This window comes from Hemitrygon akajei, chromosome 3 (genome assembly GCF_048418815.1).
Source record: "Hemitrygon akajei chromosome 3, sHemAka1.3, whole genome shotgun sequence".
In the NCBI taxonomy this organism is placed as follows: domain Eukaryota; kingdom Metazoa; phylum Chordata; class Chondrichthyes; order Myliobatiformes; family Dasyatidae; genus Hemitrygon; species Hemitrygon akajei.
In genome coordinates, this window is record NC_133126.1 from 172205753 (window position 1) to 172231133 (window position 25381).

General features: G+C 44.9%; 1 protein-coding gene across 2 annotated transcripts in view; it reads right to left on the reverse strand.

The window, feature by feature from the left end:
* Positions 1-237: 237 nt before the first annotated feature.
* mul2 (mitochondrial E3 ubiquitin protein ligase 2) overlaps positions 238-25381 on the reverse strand; it is a 43830-nt gene continuing 18686 nt past the window's right edge. For both annotated transcript variants that reach the window (XM_073041340.1, XM_073041341.1), the window contains exons 4-5: positions 7740-7860; positions 238-1990 (exon numbers count right to left, since the gene is read on the reverse strand). In XM_073041340.1, coding sequence (XP_072897441.1) covers positions 1255-1990; positions 7740-7860 — 857 coding nt within the window. In that variant the 3' untranslated portion in view covers positions 238-1254. The remainder of the gene's footprint in view (positions 1991-7739; positions 7861-25381) is intronic.

Consider the following 25381-nt stretch of genomic DNA (forward strand, 5'->3'; position numbering starts at 1 on the left):
TTCAATCATCAGATTTCATTTAGAAGCACTGATTGGCTCCTGTTAATTTTCATTTATAAACAAACTACAGAGGTGAAATAAACTAATGCAAACAAGCCAATGCAATTGCAGGAACTTTTTTTTTGGTGTGAATACTAAACTGCATGTACAAGATGCTTGAGTGACCAAGCTGTATAAAATATATTTAAAAGTGCGAAGATAAAATTACTTAAAGAGCTTTATTTTAAAAAGTAATCACCTTTCTGAATAATCTTCACCACTTTTTTTTAGTCCTTTCCATATTATGCTCTTCAACTCCACTTCTTTTCTCCCTACTATGCTTCTCCCTTGGCATCGGAGAGTGCTTTGTCACAGTACTAACTCAGCAGTCCTACTACTACTCTTCATGAATGTTTTAAGCTCGTGTAGTGGTAGAGAGCAATCACAGAAACAGATCGTCAAATTCATTGCAAAGAAAAACAAATGTTAGTTTTTATTTCACTTACCACAGATCATAAAGGTGCTGGTGTCCTGCTCTGATGGTATGGATTATCACGTTACTGGGTTTTCCGCCTATCCAAACATTACAATTCCTATCTTATGGATAAGTGAAAGATTGAGATGAGCGAAGGAAATTAAAAACTAAGTTTATTCATTCACATGTTTCTAGTCTCACTTGCCTAGTTCTGTTCAGTGTCTATTATTAATGAAAGTATTTTTATGAAAGAACTTGTATATTTAAAGGTTTCAATTCAGAACATTAACTATAATTTAGCTAGTAGGGAAATACAGCCATTCTACACCCTGAGTAAAAGTCATTCCAGAATTCCGGAATTTGCTTTTAAAAATAAGCATTAAGTACGGCAGCACCATTAAATATGATTAAGTACCAGTTGGTTACGTTCATTGCTTCCAATTTATTCCACAATGGCTTTATGACAAATACGAAAGGTTGCCTTGTCAAAAATTCCAACTGGCATCATTACCATTCCCGATCAAATAACTTGATTAGGTCTTTCCTGTGATGTTTTGTGAAGTGTACCTAAATCAAGAATAATCAGCAAAGATCTATAGCCAGAAAATAGAGAATAACAAACAGGTAAGATGGTATATTCAGAAACCCATGTGTCAGGGTGGTCACAGTGACTAATGTGGAGGAATTTCAGACATTAATACACTATTTTAACCACTGTATAAATAAAGCAGCCTGATACCGATTGCAGAATTGCAATTAAAAGGCACTTGATCATGTTGGTTGGATTGTGCAAAATATTCTCACGCTTGGTAAAGGGGAACAATTCTGACTATGGTACTTCGACAAATTGGGCAAGTTGGTGTGGGGAGTGCCCGATGACAATCATAACAGCAGCAAACATGCCCACAAGTTAGGAAGACACATTCCCGTGGTTTAGATAGACAAATCACACAAGCATTTGCTGGAATTTCATCTTCATCACCAACTGCTCTTGCCCCAGCAGATTCTCTCCTTTCTTTGAACAGTTCATAACTCCTCCTTAATTTCTCCTGCTCCTGCTTTTCAATAAACTCCCGGTACATCCTACGCAGGACAACCATAATTAAAGCAATGCCAGTCAGTGTGCAGATGGCTGTAAGCACCTTCCAAAGTTTGATAGTTGATTCCTGCTGTTTTAGTATACTTGAGAAATCCATGGTACTTAGGAAATATTCTAGACCATCTTTAGGGGGTTGCAGTTTGATGCCCTTATCAGAGTCCAAAACAAGCTCTCCAATCCCTGTCAAAGTGGCCCCAACACGGACTATCTCTTCAGTTTCCAGGAAGCCTTTGGGCTTCTCTCCACTCAGGTAGTGCCCAATGATATCCGTGAAGCCTTGCGTAGCCTGGTGAAAGCGTTCATATACTGTTTCAAACTGCTGCCCTGATGCCTCCAGTGGGTTGATTACACGAACTGCATATTTTCCTCCTTCGGGAGAAATCAGGTCAAAGGGTACGATATTCACTCTTTCATGTACAACTCGTTCACTATCACTCCTGTTAAAAATAAAAGTTTTCATTAAATAGATGTCAAAATACTTTTAGTGTACATATGATTCATAGAATAAATATATGATGCATTCTGCCAAATCTGTATCTCTGTACAAGGGTGCCTTGAAATTCATTCTATGTCTTGCACACACTGCCAAGGTAAAGAAGAGCATCCATCTCATTAGCACAATAACTATTGGCTAAATTGTTCAAATACTTCTCCTTGAAGCAACAAACATGGTTACATTTTCCTGAAAGCTATTCCAGACTCCAATAATTTTCATATGTAAGGGGGCTTCTTCTTTGTAAGGGGGTTTCTTCTTTTTCTTTGTTACTGTGTATGTTAATCAAAATGGCTTCTTTGTTTTGTTAAGAGTAGGAATGCTTCTTTGTTATAAGTATTTTCTCTCGCAGTTTGTTTGGGTTTAGAATTACTGATAACGAGAATTGTATTCATTTATTAATCAATTCGAATGGATGTTATTCTCTCTCCTGGGTCTGTAAGCTAGTGTTGGCAGACATTTGGGGAGTCAGCGCGAGGGGGTGAGAGAGAGAGGACGCGATGCTGTAAGCTGGGAGACAGAACGGACCCCGAGTGGGGGTCCGAGGCCAGGATTTACCACGAGGAGAAGAGATGACGACATACGTGCCGGGGGTGCTTGGTTGATCACTTTGGGTGGTCCTGAGCTACGAGACGAGGAGGTCTGAGAGGATCGAATGGTGGCCAGAAAATTTCATTAATTGAGCTCCAACGATTGTGCACAAAGTGGTTTGGACTTCGATAAGTTTTGGTGCCTTTTCTTTATTTTCTTTTCCTTCATATATACTGTATCGTTATTAATCAATTAGTTTTAGTAATATCTATAAAGTGTAATCATTTAATTGCACATGGTGTACTGCCTGTTAATTGGCGGGGTGGGGACATCACACAGCATCCACACAAGCTGATTATCCAGTTTGGCAGGGCCAAAGGCTACTCCCCCTAGATGGAAGTGAGCTGAGCGAGCCTGAGGCGTGCCAGGGGGCTACATTGTGGGGTGCTCTGTCTGGGATTGCAATTCTGTGTGATGGCCCTCTTTAAATTATGCATGCTGCGGGGATGGAATGCTGGCATGCCTCTGCTGGTGTGCGATCGCTGGTTTATCACTGCATGCATGTTGGGTGGAGTGGCTGTTGGTACCCCGGAGGTTGTTGTTCGAATTCAGACTAGTGCTGATGAAATGGTGGTGGGACCATGGGCTCTCCATACTGTTAGGAGAGCAAGGAACGACAGGTTGGGATGTTTCAGCTGTGGTAGGCTCTGCCCCGTTGTTGGAATAATGTCCGGCCCTAAAGGGGTGGAGGCGTGGGTGGAGCGGACCTCTCAGTTGTTGGGTGAGTGGCAGTGCTTGGCTGAGGAAAAGCGACAGGGATTGGTTGAAAGTTTGAGTAGGCGGGCTGGTGACATTGTTAGAACTGTCTGGTACAATTAACTCAAAGTGACAGCTGCAAGTTATGGGAAAGTGTGGGAAAATGCGTTTGGTTCTACTGGCAGTCAAATGCCACAGCTGGGGGGCTTACCATTTCTCATATCTGTGGCAGGAGATTGGTGGAAAGTTTTCAGGGTATCTTCCTTGGCTGGGGGGTGGGGGGGGGGGCAGATAAATTGCTTGCGGTACCAGGGGATAAGCTCCTCCCTCAGTTGTTCAGTTGATCTAAGAGGTGTCGGGAAACTTAGAGGAGGCCCAGTGGGGGAACGACTTGGGGTCTCTGGGGGAGCACGTTCCCGACAATGTACCAAGGAACTCCCGAAAGGAACAAACCCTCTTCCTGAAGGCTTAGAGGGACCGCACACTCAGGTGTCATTACGGATGGATGGAAGCCACGCTAAAGCCATCCTTGACATCGGGGCGCAGGCCAAGTTGCTGTACAGTTCGTTTTACAACCGGTATTTGAAGCATTTACCCTTGGCGACATTGAGGGCACTGGAGATTTGGGGTACCAGTGCCGGTGATTATCCAGACGATGGTTATTGGTCAGCGAAAATGGAGTTCTTAGAGGCCCATGTGGGGATGCCTGAGGTTCGTGAATCGTTAATGCTGATGTGTCCGGATACTGTTGAGACGGGCAGCATTTCGATTCTGGAGGGGTCCAACACCCTGCTGGTGCGGCAGCGGTGAGAACTGTTTGGAGGCATTGCCGATGCACCCAGAGTTTCGGGCTGCTTGTGCGGACGTGTGTAGCAGCATTGGGCTGGTACTGAATTCAAGAGAGAGCCGATGGTGGTACAGCCTGGGGGAAGTATCAGTGGGTGGGATGCTCTGAAATACCTCGAGGGAGGGGAGTTGACCGCTGAAGATACCTTGGTGAGAGAGAGGTCGCGGTGACTGGCCCCTGCAGCCGTGGGAGACGTAGGCAGCGTGTGTGTGGATTATATTGCGCTGAAGAGGCGCACTGTCAGTGACCAGAATATGGCCCCGAGGGCCGAAGAGGCGATGGCCTGTCTGAGTGGTGCGAAGTGGTTTGAGGTGCTGGATCTGAGGAGTGGATGTTGCCAGATCCTGATGAGTGAGGCCGACAAAGAGAAGACGGCCGTTATAGGTTCCCCAGGATTCTTCCAGTCCGAAAAGATGCCACAGAGCATATCCGGAGCCCTTGCAACCTTCCCGCGGGGCATGTGGAAGACCCTGGGGGATGTGGAGGTGTTTGGAGTTTTGGCATATGTGGATGATCTCCTGGTATTCGGATCTGCCTCGGAAGAATCTGAAGTGAGACTGTTGCAGGAGCAGCTGGGAACTAAAGAGCTAAAGCTTTCTCTGGACACGTGCCAGGTCTGGCGAAGGTTGCAGCTCATGAGTGACTGTCTCTATGGAATCAAGTTTGAAGTGACGACGGAGAGATCGAATTCCCCGCAGAGACTGGAGAAAGTGATCCGGAACCAGTTGGAAGACTTACAAGTTGGGGAAGACAAAGAAAGTTGTCTGGCTAAGAGTAACAGCAAACCGAGAGCCTGGAGAGGGGAGTTTGCAGAGGTGAAGCAATTGCAGACAAATCTCAGAAGAGGGAACGGGAAGCTTAAAGGGAACCTGAAGATGACCATCGACAGTCCAAATGAAGTGGAAAACCTGAAAGTTGACCTGGAAGAAGTCATTAGGAAGAAAAGGCTGGAGATAAGTTCAGTGAATGCTGAACTGGAGGCTGACTATCTTTAACTGGAATTTGCTTTAAAGGTCAGGGTGCAAGAAGCTGGTGGAGTAGCTGTGTCCCAAATAGAGATGAACATGAAGCGTGAGTCAGAACTGCTGACAATGTGATGAGGGTTGGAGGAGCCAGAGGAGAAGCTGACATCTCGATTGCAGGAGGCTGAAGAGGCTGCAGGAGCAGTCCAGGCCAAGCCAAGGGTTTCAGTTTGGAGAAAATCAAACAGCAGCTACCGATTGCGGAAATGAGAAAGAATACGGATTCGAAGGATGATGTGCTGGATGGGTGGTATAAGCTGCCTTTTGCTAACTTCCCCTTGATTGAGGAAGAGACCTTTGGGTCTTCTCCCACTGAGTCAGGTGTAGTGGGGAGGGCTAGCTGTGGACAGCCTGGGAAAAGAAGCGGGGCCCTGGACACGGGACAGGGGGTTCTGAGTTGCAGTGGGGGCATGAGTGAGAGATTGAGAGAGGAGATGGCAAGCAGACCCAAGGTATCCCTGGTTGTGTCCGAGCCTGAAGGGTTTAGTTGAGGGGGTACGGAGGTCTCGGAGGGTTAGGAAACTCCCAGATAAGTTGACCTATGTAGTGCCTGAGGAACAGGGCGTGAGGTCTACTGTTTGGGGAGCAATGTCACTGTTTGTGCCTGGGTTAGGGTGTGTGTTGGCAGGAAGGGTTGGCGAGTTATTTAGCAGTCATGAGGACATGATTAAATTTGGTGGGAGGAGAGTGTAATGAGGTTTCTTCTTTGTATTGGGGTTTCTTCTTTTTCTTTGTTACTGCGTATGTTAATCAAAATGGCTTCTTTGTTTTGTTAAAAGTAGGAAAGCTTCTTTGTTATGATAAGTGCTTTCTCTCGCAGTTTGGGTTTAGAATTACTGATAACGAGAATTGTATTCATTTATTAACCAATTGGGATGGATGTTATTCTCTCTTCTGGGTCTGTAAGCTAGTGTTGGCGGGCATTTGGGGAGTTGGCGCGAGGGGGTGAGAGAGAGAGGACGCGATGCTGTAAGCTGGGAGATGGAACGGACCCCGAGTGGGGGTCCGAGACCAGGGTTTGCCACGAGAAGAGATGACGACAGAGAGGGTGCTTGGTTGATCACTTTGGGTGGTCCTGAGCTACGAGACGAGGAGGTCTGAGAGGATCGAATGGTGGCCAGAAAATTTCATTAATTGAGCTCCAACGATTGTGCACAAAGTGGTTTGGACTTCGATAAGTTTTGGTGCCTTTTCTTTATTTTCTTTTCCTTCATATATACTGTATCGTTACTAATCACTTAGTTCTAGTAATATCTATAAAGTGTAATCATTTAATCGCACATGGTGTACTGTCTGTTAATTGGTGGGGTGGGGACATCACACAGCATCCACACAAGCTGATTACCCAGTTTGGCGGGGCCAAAGGCTACTCCCCCTAGACGGAAGCGAGCTGAGCGAGCCTGAGGCGTGCCAGGGGGCTAAACATACTTTATATAAAATCAGATGTCCACATAATATTCAAGTACAGAATGTTATGAAAATCAATCTCAAGATTATACCTGACAGTGATCACTATGTCTTATTGCAGCAAGTAACTATTACTTCAGAAGTTTAGAAATGTAAACACCCTAGACAACAGGTCACCTAAAACTGATGGTACTGTTTGTTTGAACTCTCACACAACGAATATGAGTTCAGCGTATGACTACATTGTAATAAGCAGCTGCATTCCGAACTTTCAAATCAGGTACAGGTGATTGATGGATAGCAGTACCACAATACTACTACTACAGCTGAATATAGAATGTAAAAAGACTGCATTCTCAACTTACTTCACAGCTATCACAGGGAGAGAATTTTCACCTTCTTCAGAAAGCAATTCCATTTAAACTGGTACTAGAAATAACCTTCAAATGAAATAAAATTTCAAGGGGACTAGAATGTAAAATGTAATGCTGAGGCTTTATAAGGCATTGGTCAGACCAGGACTGGAGCATTGAGAGTAGTTTTGGGCCCCTTATCTAAGAAAGGAAGTGCTGGCACTGGACAGTGTTCAGAGGAGGTTCATGAGAATGATCCCAGGAATGGAGGGTTAATATATGAGAAGTGTTTAATGGCTTTGGGCCTGTACTCACTGGAGTTTAAAAGAATGAGGGGTGATCTCATTGAAACCTATCGAATATTGAATGGCTTAGATAGAGTGGATGTTTCCTAAAGCAGGGAGGTCTTGGACCAGAGGACACAACCTCAGAAGAGAAGGATGTCCCTTTAAAACAAAGGTGAGGAAACATTTCTTTAGCCAGAGGGTGGGTGAATCTGTGAGATTCATTGCCATAGAAAGCTGTGGAGGGCAAGACATTGGGTACATTTAAAGCAGAGTTTGATAGGTTCTTCATTAGTAAGGGATTTGAAGATTATAGGGAAAAGGCAGGGGAATGGATTTGAGAGGGATGATAAATCAGCATAATGAAATGATGGAGCATGCTTAATAGGCTGAATTCTGATTCTATGTCTTATAGTCTAAAAATATCCAAATATTAGCAATGAAATTTAATCAAGGAAAATTTAATGAACACAAGGTTATTGTAGACACATACCAACTTCTGGCCAAGCTATTCCAGATCAGTTTGTGCTCTTTCAAAATAAGCCTTTGCATTACGCCAGTGCAGTCATCTTGATAATGGCTACGCAATCTCTCTCCAACTGGTTGAGTAATTCCTGTTCGGGAGTGGGTTTTAAAATAGATTTCAGTATTTATCCTTTCAGCAAATGGGTTAAAAGAAACAGTACACATTCATTATTATCCAAACTACTGAGAAAAGGACTTCAGCACTATTAGATAAGGAAAGTGTAATTTGTTGGATGGTACAGTGTTAAGAGACCAGCTTCTTCCACCAAAAAAAAAGGATATGATCTTCAAATTTCAAGTTGGTTTTACTGATACGACAAAGTGCTAAGCGGATGCTTTGCATTTTTATGGGGGGGGGGGAGAGGGAAACATGACACTGATTAGAAGGGCGCAATGCTCAGCTTTTAAACAGCATTAAGTTATAGTTCAGGAATAGGTAAACTGGTAAAATGGGTACACATGCAGCAGATGCAATTTACCAGGGGCTATGAATCCTTGTATTATGGTAGCAACAATGATAAAAATCAGTATTCAATGCACCGGGGACATAATTTATTGAAGGTAGCAAGGTAGGCTGAAAAACTTGAAGGAGCAAGTTTCTTGGGATTATTAGTAAAGATGTAGAATACAAACGGAAGTCTAATTACTAGGCCCAAACTTGAGCACCAAACACATTTCTGAGCATCACACTTTCAGAACTATGTGTTAAAACAGGTCCCCAGATTTAAATGACTTCAAGGTCTTGGTTATATGTATAGACTGTGCTAGAGTGTTTTTTTGTGGTTAGCACATAAAACAAATCTTTGGATGCAAATTTGAACTGTGGATTAAATCTAAAATGCAGCTCTAAACAATGGGGTCCTAAGAACCATGAACTGAATTAATTGCAAGACATCACAGTTAAATGGATGACCAGACAGTACTTAGTTAAATTTGTTATCTGTGTGTATTTGGATGTCTGTAGTAAGGGTGTGAAGGTGGTGGGTGTTTCAGAGGAAACACTGAGTCTGCTTTGCCATTTGATCATGGCTGATCCATTTTTTCTCCTCCTCAACTCCATTTCCTCGCCTTCTTCCTGTAACCTTTGATGCCATATCCAATCAAGAACCTATCAATCTCTGCCTTAAATAAACCCTACAACCTGGCTTCCACAGCTGCATGTGGCAACAAATTCCACAAATTCACCACCCTCTGGCTAAAGAAATGTCTCCACATCTCTGTTTTGAATGGACACCCTTCTATACTTAGACTGTGCCCTCTTGTCCAAGACTCTCCCACCATGGGAAGCAGCCTTTCCACATATACTCTGTCTAGGCCTTTCAACGTTCGAAAGGTAATGCCCCCCCCCCCCATCCTTCTAAATTCCAGCGAGTACTGACCCAGAGCCATCAAATGTTTCTCACATGATAACCTTTTCATTCCTGGAATTATCTTTGTGAATCTCCTCTGGACCCTCATCAATGCCAGCACATCTTTTCGAAGATGAGGGGCTCAAAACGGTTCACAATACTCAAGGTGAGGCCTCACCAGTGCCTTAAAAAGCCTCAGCATCACATCCTTGCTCTTGTATTCCAGACCTCTTGACATGAATGCTAGCACTGCATTTGCCTTCCTCACCACTGACTCAACCTGCAAGTTAACCTTTACAGTGTTCTGCACAAGGACACTCAAGTCTCTTTGTATCTCAGATTTTTGGATTTTCTCCCATTTAGAAAATTATCTGCACATTTATTTCTACTATCAAAGTGCACAACCATGCATTTTCCAATATTATATTTCATTTCCTACTTTCTTGCCCATTCTCCTAATCTGGCTAAGTCCTTCTGTTTCCTCAATACTACCAACCCTTCCACTAATCTTTGTATCACCTGCAAACTAGGCAACAAAGACATTTATTTCATCATCTAAATAATTTATATACAGCATAAAAAGAAACGATCCCAACAGTGACTGCTGCGGAACACCACTAGTCACTTGCAGCCAACCAGAAAATGATCCTTTTATTCCCACTCGCTGCCTTCTTCCAATCAGCCAATGCTCCTACCATGTTAATAACTTTCCTGTAATACCACTGGCTCTTAACTTGGTAAACAGCCTCATGTGTGACACCTTGTCAAATGCCGTCTGATAGTCCAAATATATAAGATCCACTGCATCACCTTTATCTATCGTACTTGTAATCTCGTCAAAGAATTCCAACAGGTTTGTTAGACAGGATTTTCTCTGAAGGAAACCAAGCTGACTTTGTCCTGTTTTGTCCTGAGTCACCAAGTACTCCATCATCTTGTCCTTAACAATTGACTATAACATCTTCCCAACCACTGAGGTCAAGCTAACTGGTCTATAATTTCCTTTCTGCTATCTTCCTCCTTTCTTAAAGAGTGGAGTGACATTTGCAATTTTCCAGTTCTCTGCACCATGCCAGTGTCCAATGATTTTTGAAAGATCATTGCTAATGCCGTCACAATCTTTAACGTTACCTCTTTCAGAACCCTTGGGTGCAGTTCATCTGGTCCAGGTGACTTATGTACCTTTAGGTCTTTTAGCACCTCCTCCCTTGTAATAGTAACTGCACCCACTTCTCTTTCTTCACACACTACAACATCTGGCACTCTGCTCATGATTTCCATAGTGATGACTGATGCAAAATACTCATTTGGTTCATCTGCCATTTCCTTTTCCCGTCATTATTTCTCCTGCCTCATTTTCTAGTGGTCTTATATCCACTCTAATCTCTCTTTTATTTTTAACTTGAAAAAAAACTTTTACTATCTACTTTATTATTTGCTAGCTTGCTTTTATATTTCATCTTTTCCCTTCTAATGATTCTTTTAGTTGCTCTCTGTAGGCTTTTAAAAACTTCTCAATCCTCTACCTTCCCACTAATTTTTGCTTTGTTGTATGCCCTTTTGTTTTGCTTTTACATTAGCTTTGACTTCCCTTGTCAGCCACAGTTGTACTATTTAGCCACTTGAGTATTTCTTCACTTTTGAAATACACTTGTCCTGCACCTTCCTCATTTTTCCCAGAAACGCACACCCTTGCTGCTCTGCTGACATCCCTGCCAGCAGCTTCTTCCAATTTACTTTGGCCAACTCCTCTCTCACACCACTGTAATTTCCTTTACTCCACTGAAATTCTGCTACGTCAGACTTTACTTTCTCCCTGTCAAATTTCAAGTTGAACACAATCATATTGTGATCACTGGTTCCTAAGGGTTCTTTTACCTTAAGCTCCCGAATCGCCTCCAGTTCATTACATAGCACCCAATCCAGTATAGCTGATCCCCTAGTAGTCTCAATGACAAACTGCTCTCTTAGGCCATATCTTAGACAATCAACAAACTCAATCTCTTGAGATCCATTACCAACCTGATTTTCCCAATCGACCTGCATGTTAAAATCTCCCATGACTACCATAACATTGCCCTTTTGATTCACCTTTTCTATTTCCTGTTGTAATCTGTGGTCCACCTCCCAGCCACTGTTGGGAGGCCTGTATATAACTGTCATCAAGGTTGTTTTACCCTTGCAGTTTCTTAACTCAACCCACAAGGATTCAACATCTTCCAATCCTATGTCACATCTTTCTACTGATTTGATGCCATCCTTTACCAGTAGAGCCACGCCACCCCCCTGCCTACCTTCCAATCCCTCCGATACAACGTGTAACCTTGGACATCCAGCTCCCAACTACAACTGTCCTTTAGCCACCGTTCAGTGATGGCCACAACATCATACCTGGCAATCTGTAATAGTGCAACAGGATCATCCACCTCTTCTCTGATACTACACACATTAAGATACAATACTTTGAGTACCGTATTTGCTAACCTTTTTGTTTCTGCATCCCTAGGTACTCATCCTGTTGGCTGCAACTATGTCCCATCACCTGCCTGTTCTTCCTGATAGTCTGACTGCATGCTATCTTTACATTTTTAACATCTGTCCTACCCTGAGTCCCATTACTCCTGTTCCCATTCCCCTGCCAAATTTGTTTAAACACTCCCCAACAGCTCTAAGAAACCTGCCCACAAGAATATTGGGTTCAGGTGTTACCCGTTACTTTTGTACGGGCCATACCTCCCTCAGAAGGGATCCCAATGATCCAAGAACCTGAAGCCCTGCTCCCTGCACCAACTTCTCAGCCATGCATTTATCTGCCAAATCGTCCTGTTTCTACCCTCACTGGTGCATGGCACAGGCAGCAATCCAGAAATTACTACCCTGTAGGTCCTGCTTCTCAGCTTTCTACCTAGCTCTTTAAAATCCCTTTTCAGGACCTCTTTGCTTTTCTTTCCTATGTCATTAGTACCAATTTGTACCAAGACATCTGGCTGCTCCCGCTTCTTCTCCAAAATGTTGTGGCCGCGATCTGAGACGCTCCTGACCCTGGCACCTGGGAGGCAACATACCACCTGGAAGTCCCGTTCATGTCCACAGAATCTCCTGTCTGTTCCCCTCACTATTGTGTCTCCTATCACTACCACTCCCTTCTCTCTCTTTCCCTTCTGCACCACGGACCCATGCTCAGTGCCTGTAGCCCAGTCGCTGTGGCACTTCCCTGGGAGGTCATCCTTCACTAAAGAATCCAAAGCAGCATACTTATTTTTGAGGGGAATGGCCACAGGGGTGCTCTGCTCTAACTGCCTACTTACATTTCCATTTCTCCTGACAGTCACCCAGCTACTCGCCTCCTGCAACTTATGGGTGACTACTTCCCTGGAACCCTGATCAATTATCTCTTTACTCTCCCGTACAAGTCAAAGGTCATCCAGCTGCTGTTCCAGATCCTTAACACGGTCCTCAAGGAGCTACAGCCAGATGCGCTTCACGCAGATGTAGGTCCGTGGGAGAAACTGGGTCTTCCGGGACTCCAACATCTGGCATGTAGAACACACGACCACCATTTACTACACCAGGTCCAGTAAGAGAAAAACAAAATGAAAACCGTAACAGAAGCTTACCCACAGCCAACGCCTCCTCCGAGCCAAAGCGTGACGCTTCTACTCTCGCCTCTGACCTACTGCCAAAAGTGGCCGCCCCAACAATGGCTTGTCCCTCCTGATTTTTAGCATATAGAATGCCGTGTAGTGTTTGGTCAGGCAGACCTCTCGCCTCTCTCTTTCTGTTCCCTCACTGACTTTCTCTCTCATTGGTGACTCCAAAAGGCTGTCAGCTTATTTGTAAGTACTTGCCTCAAATAAAAAGACTATTTTTCATATCTACCCTCTGCGTCACTTCAGTGACTTTGCTTACGTGACAACAGACTGGAGAGGCCGAATAGTTCATGGAGCAGGAAATTTCAGGAAAGGTGTTAAAATTACACTGAAATAAGGAGAAATGATTTCTTTGGTAGTAGGATCAAGATTAAGAGATTCAATTTACTAGTAATTGGCAAAATAAAACCTAGTTGGAAAATGGAAAGTCATGTTAAAACAAGCAGATAGATTACGTTAAAAGGATGGCATTCAAAGATTCAATTGCACATTAATAGAAAATCAGTTTATTAGGTGAAGGAAAAGCTTTTTGCATTGATATGAGGAAAGGGAGTCAAATAAGGCAAAAAAAATATCATTTTTAGAAAAATCCTATCTTTCAGCACCGTAGGACATTTCTAAATAGAGGTGATAGGAACTTGTAAAATTCACTGTACACATTTTCTCCGGCATTACTACATCCATGGTAGCCTAACTGATTTTAACTGCAGAAAAAGTGTACAATAAAACACAAAATACACTTCGCATAGGATTCTTCACATGATATCTCTCAGCTATGTTAAGCAGTAGACATATGCTTTCTAGTGGTGGAGAACTAGAATTACAACTGGCCAAAAATCTAATAAATGCTGCAACTGTTAATTCTAATAAAGTTAACCAATTCACAAATTTTCTTTTTTTTGTAATTTTTTATTGAAGTTCATCATCGAACAAACATTTCCATAAGAAGTATTTCAGATAATGTGCATGTATGTGTGTGTGTGTGTATATATATATATATATATATATATATATATAGAGAGAGAGAGAGAGAGAGAGAGAGAGAGAGAGAGAGAGAGAGAGAGAGACACACACACACACCATATAGTCATATATGCCACAAATCTCCACATAATATTTATCTGAGGTATACAAGTCAAGTCAAGTCACTTTTTATTGTCATTTCAACCGTAACTGCTGGTACAGTACACAGTAAAAATGAGAAAGTTTTTCAGGACCATGGTGCTACATGAAACAATACAAAAACTACACTGAAACTACGTAAAATAACACAAAAACTACACTAGACTACAGACCTACACAGGACTGCACAAAATGCACAAAACAGTGCAGGCAGTACAATAAATAATAGGCAGTACAATAAAGACAACAGAGACACTTATAGAAAAGAGAGGAAAGAAAGAACAAGTGAAAGGAGAAAACTATGTACATGTAGGGAGTGATCTTTTTTTTTACAACATATTCATTGAGTTGTGAGGATAAAATCAGGCCTATGAGGTGCTATGTAATATTCACAAATTTTCTACACTTTCAGCAGAGAAAAAAATCCACAAGAAACCTTGTTTTAAAACACAGATCAGGCCCTTTGGACCATCACGTTCCGCCAATATGTATAATCCTACTTCACTATTAACCTAACTCTTCCCTCCTACACAGCCCAGAACCCTCCATTTTTCTTATTAATGTCCCTATCTTATCAGACTTTTCCACCACCCCAACAGCATGTTCCAGGGTGAAAAAGGTGCTGGCTGTCAACTGTATCTCTGCTTCCCATAATATATTACACCTCTAATAAATTACATCTCATTGTTTCATAAGAACTTGTCATGAGACAAATCAAGCAGTTACTTTATTTCAGGCAAAATCTTTGAATCAGGCCAAGACTTAGGACTTTAAAACTGTCGATCTCTATTCACCTATGCATCACAAGTTTGTTGTAATCCCATAGCACAGAAGTTGCCAACTTTGAGCTGGTTGACAATAAACAATGCAAGTGTTGTGAAGATGGTTAAGAAGACATGCGGTGTGTTAGCCTTTATTAGTCAGGAGATTCTGTTCAAGAGCTCTGAGGTAATGATGCAGATCTATAAAACACTGGACAGATCACACACACCATCGAGGACAGCACTGTCATTAAATCCATCACCATTCAGGCCAATCAGAAGCCATGGTTGACAGCAGAGTTTTGGACATTGCTGAAAGAATGTGATGTTGCCTTCAGCTCAGGGATAAGTCAGCAAGACAGCACATTTCCATGCCATGAGGAAGGTGAAACAAGACCACACACAAAAAATCTATAGGCATTTCTGTGATACCAAGGACACACAATGAATGTGGCAGGGCATTCATGACCACTGCAGACCATAAGAACACACTGCACACTCATGCCATGACACCTCCCTTCTGGATGGGTTTTATGTCTCTGTACATGGGTTGATGTAATGGTCGACATGCTGGTGAGGAAGGCTTCCCTGCCATCAAGGAGCGGGCATTTTGGCCACAGCAGATGTAAAGAAGACCCCAGGCACGGTCAATCCATGTGAAGTTGCGGGGCCTGACAATATACCCGGTTGTATGCTGAAAGACAGTGTGGTCCAACTAGTAGATATTCTCACGGACATCTTTAACACCACTGAGACAACCCACTGTCTCTGTAGGCTTCAGGCTGCCACCATCACTCCAGTGTTCAAGAGGCCAACGAGAAACTGTCTTAACGACTACCGTCCTGTGACACTGATCTCAATAATAATGAAGGTCATGAACTGCTTTAAATTCTGCCTTCCCACTACATTGGACCCCTACCAGTTTGCATATCACCTGAATCAGTGCACAGGTGATACAGTAGCCTCTGCCCTCCACTCAATCCTGTCCCACCTGAAGAACGGTGTCTCCTATGTCAGAATGCTGTTTATCAACTGCAGTTTGGCATTCAATACAATCATTTCTCAGAGGCAGGTGGGTAAACCCTCCTCTGTCCTCTCATCACCTCCCTCTGTAACTGGATCTTGGACTTTTTGACAGAGAAACCTCAGACAGAACGTGTTAGCAGCAACATCTCGAGCCCCATCACGCTGAGCACTGCCCACAGTTGCACGCTCGGCCCGCTGCTGACACATGGCTGTATTGCAAGATCCAGCTCTAACCACATCATTAAGTTCGCTGATGACACAACAGTGGTTGGCCTTATTAGCAAAAATGATGAATTGGCATTAAGAGAGGACGTAGTGTGGCTTCTGAACTGGTGCAAACACACAGCTTGAGTGTCAATGTAGACAAAACTAAAGAGATGATCGTAGATTTCTGGAAGTTGCAGCTGACCACTCCCTACTGTGCATCAACTCTACTCCGTGGAGAAAGTCAGGAGCACCAAGCTTCCTGGTGTGCACATCCTTCAACACCAGCTCCTTAGTCAAGAAAGTTCAGCAGTGCACTCTACTTTCTAAGGAGACTGAGCGAGTGAGGCTCCCTCATTCTCACTTTAAGAACATTTACAAGAGCACTATCGAGTCTCCAGACCAGCTGGTTCACCGTCTGGTATAGGAATTGCAAGGCATCTGACAACAAGACCCTGCAATGGATTGTGAGGACTGCTGAGAAAATCATCAGGGTCTCTCTCCCTCCCATGTAGGACATATACAAGAAGTGCTGCATCTGCAGGGCCCTCAGCTTTGTCAAGCACCCCTCTCATCTGCTCGCTGCACAATCTCTTGGACCTCCTACCTTCAGGCAGAAGGTACCACAGTACAAGAACAAGGACTGTTAGGCTGGGTAACCGCTTCTTTCTGCTGGCTGAGAGGCTTCTGAACACCCTGCAACCACTTATTTATGACTGCACCAGTAGTATACTGTTGTATATTTAACTGTAAGTCGTACATACAACTTGTATACAGAATACTTTTGTTTCTGTTAATATTATTGTTTTGTACCTTGGTCTCTATTGCTTCATTTATCTGTATACATGCGCACGGTTGAATAATAATAAACTTCAACTTGAACACTTGGAGTATTGTGTTCAGTTCTGGTCACTTCATCATACGATGAAAGTAGAACCTTCAGAGAGGGGGCAAAGGAGGTTTACCAGGATGCTGGCTGGATTAGAGAGCATATCTAATGAGGAAAAGTTGACTGAGCCAGGGTTTTTCCTCTTTGGAGAGAAGGAGAATGAGAAGTGACTTGACAGAGGTATAGAAGATGATAAGAGGCATAAGGTGGACAGCTAGAGTCTTTTTCACAGTGCAGAAATAGCTAATAAAAAGGAACATAACTTTAAGGTGATGGGAGGAAAGTTTATGGGGAGATTGTCAGTCATAGTTCTTGTTTATTAAACATAGAGTGGTTGGTGCATGGAATGCACTGTCAGTGGTGGTGGTAGAGGCAGATACATTAAGGACAGTTAAGAGATTCTTAGATATCCACATGGATGATAGAAAAATGGAGGACAATGTAAGGGGGAAACATTAGATTGGTTTTAAAATGATGGCACATCGGGGGCTGAAGAGCCTATACTATTCTATGTGTAATGCCCTGGGAAAGGGTTCATTGCTACTGTAACGGTTTCTCTGTAGGTGCAGTGTTTGGGTTATGACTAGAGATAATGAGGGCTTTGGAACGTGTGCTGGCCAGTGAGGGGAGGTGCTTTTCTTTCTTGTGTGCCCGAGAGAAAGGATTCACAGTCTTTTATCGGGGAGAGCTGAAGAGAGAAGACGTGAATGGAAGGAGTTGATAGAGCACAGGACGGAATGGACTTGGAGTGAGGGTCCGGGAGTCGACGCCGTTCAGAGATCAATGGGGAACGAATGGATGGAAAACCATGAGCTCCAACGTGCACATTAGACTGTTTCATTAAAATGGGCCCTTTTTCTTTTCTTTACTAATCCTATAGTAAAATTAAGAATTATAAAGCTCAATCATTTAATTGCATATGGTGTACTGTCTGATATTTTATGGTATGAATTTGTAACCGAGCAACACATCACACAGCATCCACACAAACAAGATATCTCAAGTTTGGCTGGGTTGGAGGCTGTTTTCCCCTAGACTAAGCCCGCGGGCCCAACCTGAGGGTTACAATTCTGGGGGTATCGTTCCAGGATTGATTTCATTGGATGCTCTGTGATTGTTCTGAGCATTGAACCAGTGGGTTGTGTGTTTACGTCTGTGCTGGTATGGATGCTGCCAGGGTCGAGCAGTGGTGTGCATCCACGGGGTTACCAGTAACTAATGCGTGTGTGTTGAGTGGGGTAGATATTCATACTCCGGATGAATTGTTAATTCGCCTGTTAAGTACCGTTAAAGTTGTTGGCTAAGTTACAATTGCGGGGAGGTCTGATAAAATGGCGGGCAGAGACCTCGTTTTACTGCAGACTAGTGCTGACGTAAAGGCAGTGGAACTGCCTGGTACTATCAGGGGCCCAGGTGATGGGGAGCCGTGGGCTGTCCATACTTTCAGGGAGGAGGAGAGTGTAGCGGAGCGGGCCAAATCACAAGCTGAGTTTCCCGTAGCTGGGATCAGAGATTTCAAAGATAGGGTTCTATTGTTTCTGAGGAATGAGGGGAAGGAGTGGTCAGATTTGGAATGTCTAATTAGTTTCTGTCCCACAGGGAAGAGCGAGAGTTCTGAGTTGGCATGTGCCCTCACGCCTCTAGTGAAAAATGGCCCAGTGCACAGGCAGAGGGTCCTAACCAGAAACTAAGAATATTCTCTGGAGTAATGCCCACCCCCTGACAGGGAAGAGGAGTTGGGCAGAGCAGATCTCTCAGTTGTTAGATGAGTGGCAGTGCTTTGAGGACGTAAAGCAACAAAGATTGGTTGAGAATTTGAGGGGGCGGGCTGCTGACGTTGTGAGAGCTATGAAGCCCAGTACTCCCTAGCAAATACGGCCGATTACACGGGAGCACTGGAAAATGCATACGGCACGACAGGAAACCCAATGCAGCTCATGACGGGGTTTCAGAACATGTGTTAGAAGAGGGAGAAGTTTTCTGCCTACATCTTTCAGTTAGAGAGGGAGCTAAATTGTGTGTGCCACCGAGGACTCATTCAGGTGGCTGAGGCGGATCAGTTAAGAATGGACCAAATAGCAAGAGGTGCCCAGTCCCAGGACCTGATCGCTTGGGGTCTCCGACTGTCCCATAAGACGCACCCCCTTCCCTCGTTTGTTGAGCTGATCAGAGAAGTATGGGAGGAGGAGAATGCGTCGGAGGCGCAGGAGGGCTCCGTCAGCAGGGTACAGTCCCCCGGCAGTAGCCCCTTGTAGTGAAGTGACCACGGCTAGCCCAACTTGGGGAGTAGTAAAGGAGATTGTGGCAGAGTTGAGAACTGAGATGTCCTGGTTGTTATCAGCAGGTGTGACCCCCTCCCCCCCCCCAGCCGTATGATGGGACGGATAGAGAGGTGGATCCCATAAGGGGACGGACCGTGCAGAGGGCTGTTGATTGCCAGGAATCTGCGAGAAGGGTGCAGGCAGTATTATCTGTTACAACTGTGGCGAAGAGGGGCACTTCAGGCAGGAGTGTGAGCGATGGAAACCCCTCGGAGATTGAGCCCCCGGATATCTAAGCAGAGAAAGATGTCAGAAACCTTTGAGGAGACCCAGTGAGGGAACGGCCTGGTATCTTTGGGTGAATACATTCCCAGCAATATACCAAGGAACCTTCATCACTACTGACAGAGGGTATTTTTGCTGGAGCCATACTTGACACCGGGTCGCAGGTCATGTTGCTGTACCGTTTGTTTTATAACCGGTATCTGATGCATTTACCATTTACGCCATTCAGTGTACTGGAGATCTGGGGTCTTAGTGCAGGTGATTATCCATACAACGGTTATTTGTCAGTGAAACTGGAGCTTTCTAAAGCTGATGTGGGAGCGGCTGAGGTCCTTGATACATTGGTGCTGGTTTGTCTGGACCCCATTGAGAAGGGTAGTGGTTCAATCCTGGTGGGGACCAACACCCCTCTGGTGAGGAGGCTCATGGGGGCTGCAAGGAGAAGGCTGGGGAGAGCTTTCTGGGAACATTGTCCGTATAATCGGGTGTTTCGAGCTGCTTTTGAGGAAGTGCGTGGCTGCATTGGGCCAGATACTGAGTTTTGACGAGGGACTGTGTGGTTCACCCAGTCAAAGCCAATTGTGTTACGGCCCGGGGAAGTAGTAAGAGTGATGGGAACCGCCAATTTCCTGGAATGCCTGAGGGCAAGGCCGTCTTAGTGGACGCTCCAGAAGACCACAAGGGGGAGTCAGGATTTCCTGCTGGGGTACTGGTGAGGGTCAAAATGCAGAAGCCCTCAGTTGTAGAGGCAAGCAGGATGGCAGTGATTGTCAGGAACACTATGAAGAGGGAGGTCACCTTCAAGCAGGGGATGCCCCTGGAGTATCTGTTCCTGGAGACGGTAATGTCTAGTGTCCCTGTGAGATAAGCCGGGGAGAAACTATTGGAAAAAGGGGGAAAGTTGACCACTGAGTCATTCAACTTCGGGGACTCCCCGGTTCCTGCGGGTTGGAAGAGGAGGCTGGTAGAGAAGATGTTAAAACTGGAAGGTGTCTTTTCCACTGACGAGTTTGATGTGGGTTGTTCCAAGAGCACTCGTCACACTATGCGGGTGACTAAGGACACCCCATTCAGAGAGAGATCATGGCAACTGGCCTCTGCAGAGGTGGAAGACGTTCAGCAGCATTTGTGTAAGTTGAAAAAAGATGGGATCATCACCAAGTCCCGAAGCCCCTATGCGTCTCCAATAGTCCAAAGAATACCCCAGGGCATATTGGGAGCCCCTGCAACCTTCCAGCAGGGTCACAGAGAAGACGGTGGGGGGGATATGAACTGGTTTGAGGTATTGGTGTATCTGGACGACTTCACAGTGTTTGGGTCCACCTTGGAAGAACTTGAAGCAAGACTACTGAAGGTGCTGGGCCACCTGAAAGATGAAGGGTTAAAGCTTTCTCTGGACAAGTGCCAGTTCTGCAAGATGTCTGTAGCTATGTTGGGCACATAGTCTCATAATATGGAGTAGCTACAAATCCTGCTAAGATAGAGGCAGTGACCACCTGCTGAAACCCCAGATTGTGAGTGCTCGGCACTCGTTCCTTGGGTTCTGTGGTTATTACCGGAGGTTTGTGAAGGGCCACCTGAAAGTGAATCACCCACTGAATCAGCTTCTGTGTGGTTACCCTGCCTTGGGGAAGAAAGGGAAGGGGAAAATAGGAGAGGAGGGTAGAGAGTATCTTAGTCCTTTGAAGCCCTATGGACCCAGGTGGGATGCGAAATGTGAAGAGGCCTTTCAGTCGCTGAAGGAGCTGCTGACCCAGGTGCCTGAGCTGTCTTTTATGGACCCGATTGTCATATGTAATGCATACGTATGCCAGCCAAGAGGGCTCACGGGGTATCCTGTATCAGGATCAGGGCACTGGGTTGAGACCCGTTGCGTTTGTCAGCTGGAGTCTGTTGTCCTCCGAGAGAAATTATCCCATGCACAAGTTAGAGTTTCTGGGATTGAAATGGGCTGTGATGGATAAACTGAGTGACTACATCTATGGTGCCAAGTTAGAGGTGAGAACGAACAACAATCCCCTAATATCCTGTCCTCAGCGAAATTCGATGCCACAGGCCATCGGTGGTTGGCGGCGTTGTCTGCCTATGATTTCAGCCTGAAGTACCGGCTGGGAAGCAGGAACATTGATGCTGATGCTTTGTTCCGACGGGCGCATGAGGGGCTGGACAGGGACCAAGAGTGGGAGAGCATTCTTGCCCCAGGGGTGAAGGTCATGTGTCAGTTTGTCATCACCGTGAAGGCCGAGGGAAAGGAGGGACAGGATTGAGCGGTGGATCAATTGGGGGCTTCTGATGACACCATTCCCCAAGTTTACTGTAACCTGACAGCTCCGAAGACAAATCGGCTGCCGGAATTGAGTTCTGGGGAAGTGGCAGCTGCTCAGCGAGATGACCCAGGCATTGGTACCATTTGGTCTGCATTCGGAAAGGGAGACATGGCTCAGGCAGAGAAGACGAAACACGTGGCAGTGCCTCCATTACTGAGAGAATGGCCTCGGTTGGAGTTGTGGAACCAGATCCTATACCAGATCATGTCGCCTCCAGACCAACCTTGGCGTTCCCAGCTAGTTGTGCCAGAGAAGTATCGGAGGATTGTGTTGAAGTCACTTCATGATGATTCTGGACATTTGGAGGTTGAAAAGACCTATGGATTGCTCAGAGATCGGTTCTACTGGCCCCAAATGAAGCCGGAGTTCAAAGAATACTGCAAGTTGTGCACTCGATGCATAAGATGGAAGACACTGCCTATGTGGGCAGATCCCTTGTCCCACTTTCAGAGTGTGGAGCCCCTGGACCTGGCGTGCGTGGATTTTCTGTCAATAGAACCTGATGCCAGCGAATGTCTTAGTCATCACGGATCACTACACCAGATATGCACAGGCTTTCCCTACCAAGGATCAGAGGGTGTCCACGGTGGCCAAAGTGTTATGGGAGAAGCATTTTATTTGTTATGACCTCCCCAGGTGGATACATAGTGATCAGGGACGGGATTTCGAGAGTAGGCTCATTCATGAGTTACTGGGCATGCTCAGAGTCGAGAAGCTGAGGACTACTCCCCATCATCCACAGGGTGATCCTCAGCTCGAGAGATTTAATCAGACCCTGCCAGACATGCTCGGGACCTTGGAGATCAGCAAAAAGAGCAGGTGAAGTCAAAATATTGGACATCAGGCCCACAGTTACAACTGTACCCAAAATGAAGGTACAAGGTACTTGCCATACTATCTAATGTTTCGGCGTGAGGCGAGGTTGCCCACTGACCTTTGTTTTGGTACTGACGAGGGCGACATACCACTGAAGACATCTGAAGTATATGTCTGATATGAGAAGGGAGCTGAAAAGGACTTAGCTGGGGTCGTGACTGCAGTCAGAATCAAGGAAATAAGAGGAGGTATGATCAAAAGGTGGGGCTCTCCCAACTCCTGCCGGGAGACTGAGTACTCATAAGGAATTTGGGGCTACCTGGAAAGCATAAGTTGGCTGACCATGGGTGGCTATGCCCTATGTGGTGGAGAATCAGATGCCAAATCTACCAGTTTTCCGGGTGAAACCAAAGGATGGGAATGGGCCTGTCAAGATTCTCCATCACAACCACCTTCTGCCTCTGGGACAAGAGGTACTGGCTGACCCAGAGTCCGACCTAGAGCCTACACCCAGTAAGAGGACTCTGCGGTGATGCGGGGTGACTGCAGGACCAGCAGCAGGAGGTCAGGCTGGCCCTCGCCCGAGAGGGATAATGATTCAGAGGATGAGGAACTGGGGGTGTCGTATATGCTGCCTTTTGTTAACTTCCCACTGATCGAGGAAGAGACTCACAACCCTTCTCCCGCTGTGTCAAGTGAAATCAGAAGGGCTATCTGTGGACAGCCTGGGGTGCGGCGGGACCCTGCAAGGGATGTAGCAGGGCTTAGCCAAGGGACAGAGGGGTCCGAGCTGCAGGTGGGCATGAGTGATAGGCTGGGGGAGGCCTCGCTAGGTAGACCAGTAGTGTCGGAACCTAAAGAAATAGATGAATGGGAACAGAGGGCTCAGAGAATTAGGAGACCACTGGATAAGCTGGCCTATGTAGCACCGGGGGAATAGAGTGTGGCCCCTACTGTTTTGGGGAGCTACGTCACCGCCTTTTACTCTTGGGTTGGACTTTTGCTTTGCAGGAAGGGTTGGCAACTGATCTCAAAGTCATGAGGGCATGAGTAAATTTGGTAGAGGGAGAGTGTAACACCCTAGGAAAGGGTTCACTCTAATGTAATGGTTTCTCTGTAGGTGCAGTGTTTGGGTTATGACAAGAGATAATGGGGGCTTGGAATGTGCACTGGCCACTGAGGGGAGGTGTTTTTCTTTCTTGTGTGCCCGAGAAAAGGGATTCACAGTCTTTTGTCGGGGAGAGGTAAAGAGAGAACACGTAAGTGGAGAGACTTGGAGTGAGGGTCCGGGAGTCGACAACATTCGGAGGAGATCGATGGGGAACAAATGGGCAAAAAACCATGAGCTCCAATGTGCACATTAGACTGTTTCATTAAAATGAGCCCTTTTACTTTTCTTTACTAACCCTATAGTCAAATTAAGAATTATAAAGCTCAATTATTTAATTGCATATGGTGTACTGTCTGATAATTTATGGTACGGATTTGTAACAGGGCAACACATGACGCAGCATCCACACAAACAAAATTTTTTAAGTTTGGCTGGGCTGGAGGCTGTCTTCCCCTAGACTAAGGCTGCTGGCCGAACCTGAGGGTTACATATGTTTTATCAGTCGTAAACACTTCCATATTGTCAATGTAAAATATACTATGGTGTATTATAGCATTTTTTTTTGTCTGATTTTAAAGTAATGCTGAGAGAAAACAGAGTGAATTCCAACTACCATCAAGGCATTCCCTAACTTCCCTGGGAATTCTTAAAGCTAACTCTGACCAAATTAGAACAAACTCATTTCCAAGTCATCATGAGAAACAAAACTAAACAATAAAATAAGGATTTTTAGAGACACATACAGTTCTTTTATCCCAAATACCCAAGAACAGAAGTATTGTGGAGCCAACTAAGGATGCTAATATTAACATATTCTGCAGATGCTGGAAATCCAGAGCAACACACACAAAATGCTGGAGGAACTCAACAGGTCAGGCAGTATCTATGAAAATGATTGAACAGTTGATGTTTTGGGACCAGAATGGAAGGGGGAAGATGCAAGAATGAAAAAGTGAGGGAAGAAAAAGGAGTACTAGCTAGAAGGTGATATGTGAAGCCAGGTGGGTGAGGAAAGTAAAGGGTTGAAGCTGATAGGAGTGTCAGAAATGGACCAAGTGAATTTAAGGGCAGGGTGGAAATTATAGGCAAAGTTGATGAAATTGATGAGCTCAGCATTGGTACATGAAGTAACACCAACGCAGTCATCAATGTAGTGCAAGAAAAATTGGGGACCCTTACCAGGGAAGGTGTGGACGATGGACTGTTTTGCATAGCCAATGAAAAGGCAGGCATTGCATTGGTTTATCTATTGTATCCGGTGTTTCCGATGCAGCCTCCTCTACATTGGAGAGACCTGAAATAAATTGGGGGACCACTTTGTTGAGCACCACCATTCCATTTGCCAAAAGTGGAATTTTTCGGTGGCCAACCATTTTAATTCCTATCCCCATTCCCATTCTGACATATTGGTCCATTGCCTCCCCTTTTGCTACTCTCAGGGTGGAGGTGCAAAACTTCATACTCTACCTAGGTAGCCTCCAACCAGATGGCATGAACATCAATTTCTTCTTCCAGTCATTATTTTTCCCTACCCCTTCTCTCTTCTATTCCCACCCACCTGGCTTCACCTATCACCTTCTAGCTAGTCCTCACATCTTTTTATTCTGGTGTCTTCTCCCTTCCAATTCTGAAGCAGACTTAACCCAAAACATTGACTCATTTCCATAGCTGCTGCCTGAGCTACTGAGTTCCTCCAGCATTTTGTGTGTGTTACCAATATTAACTATTATCTTCTAACATGTCCTATATTTTTACCAAAATAAATCTACTTAGAAATATTAATGTTGACCTCAAAATCTAAATTTCTAC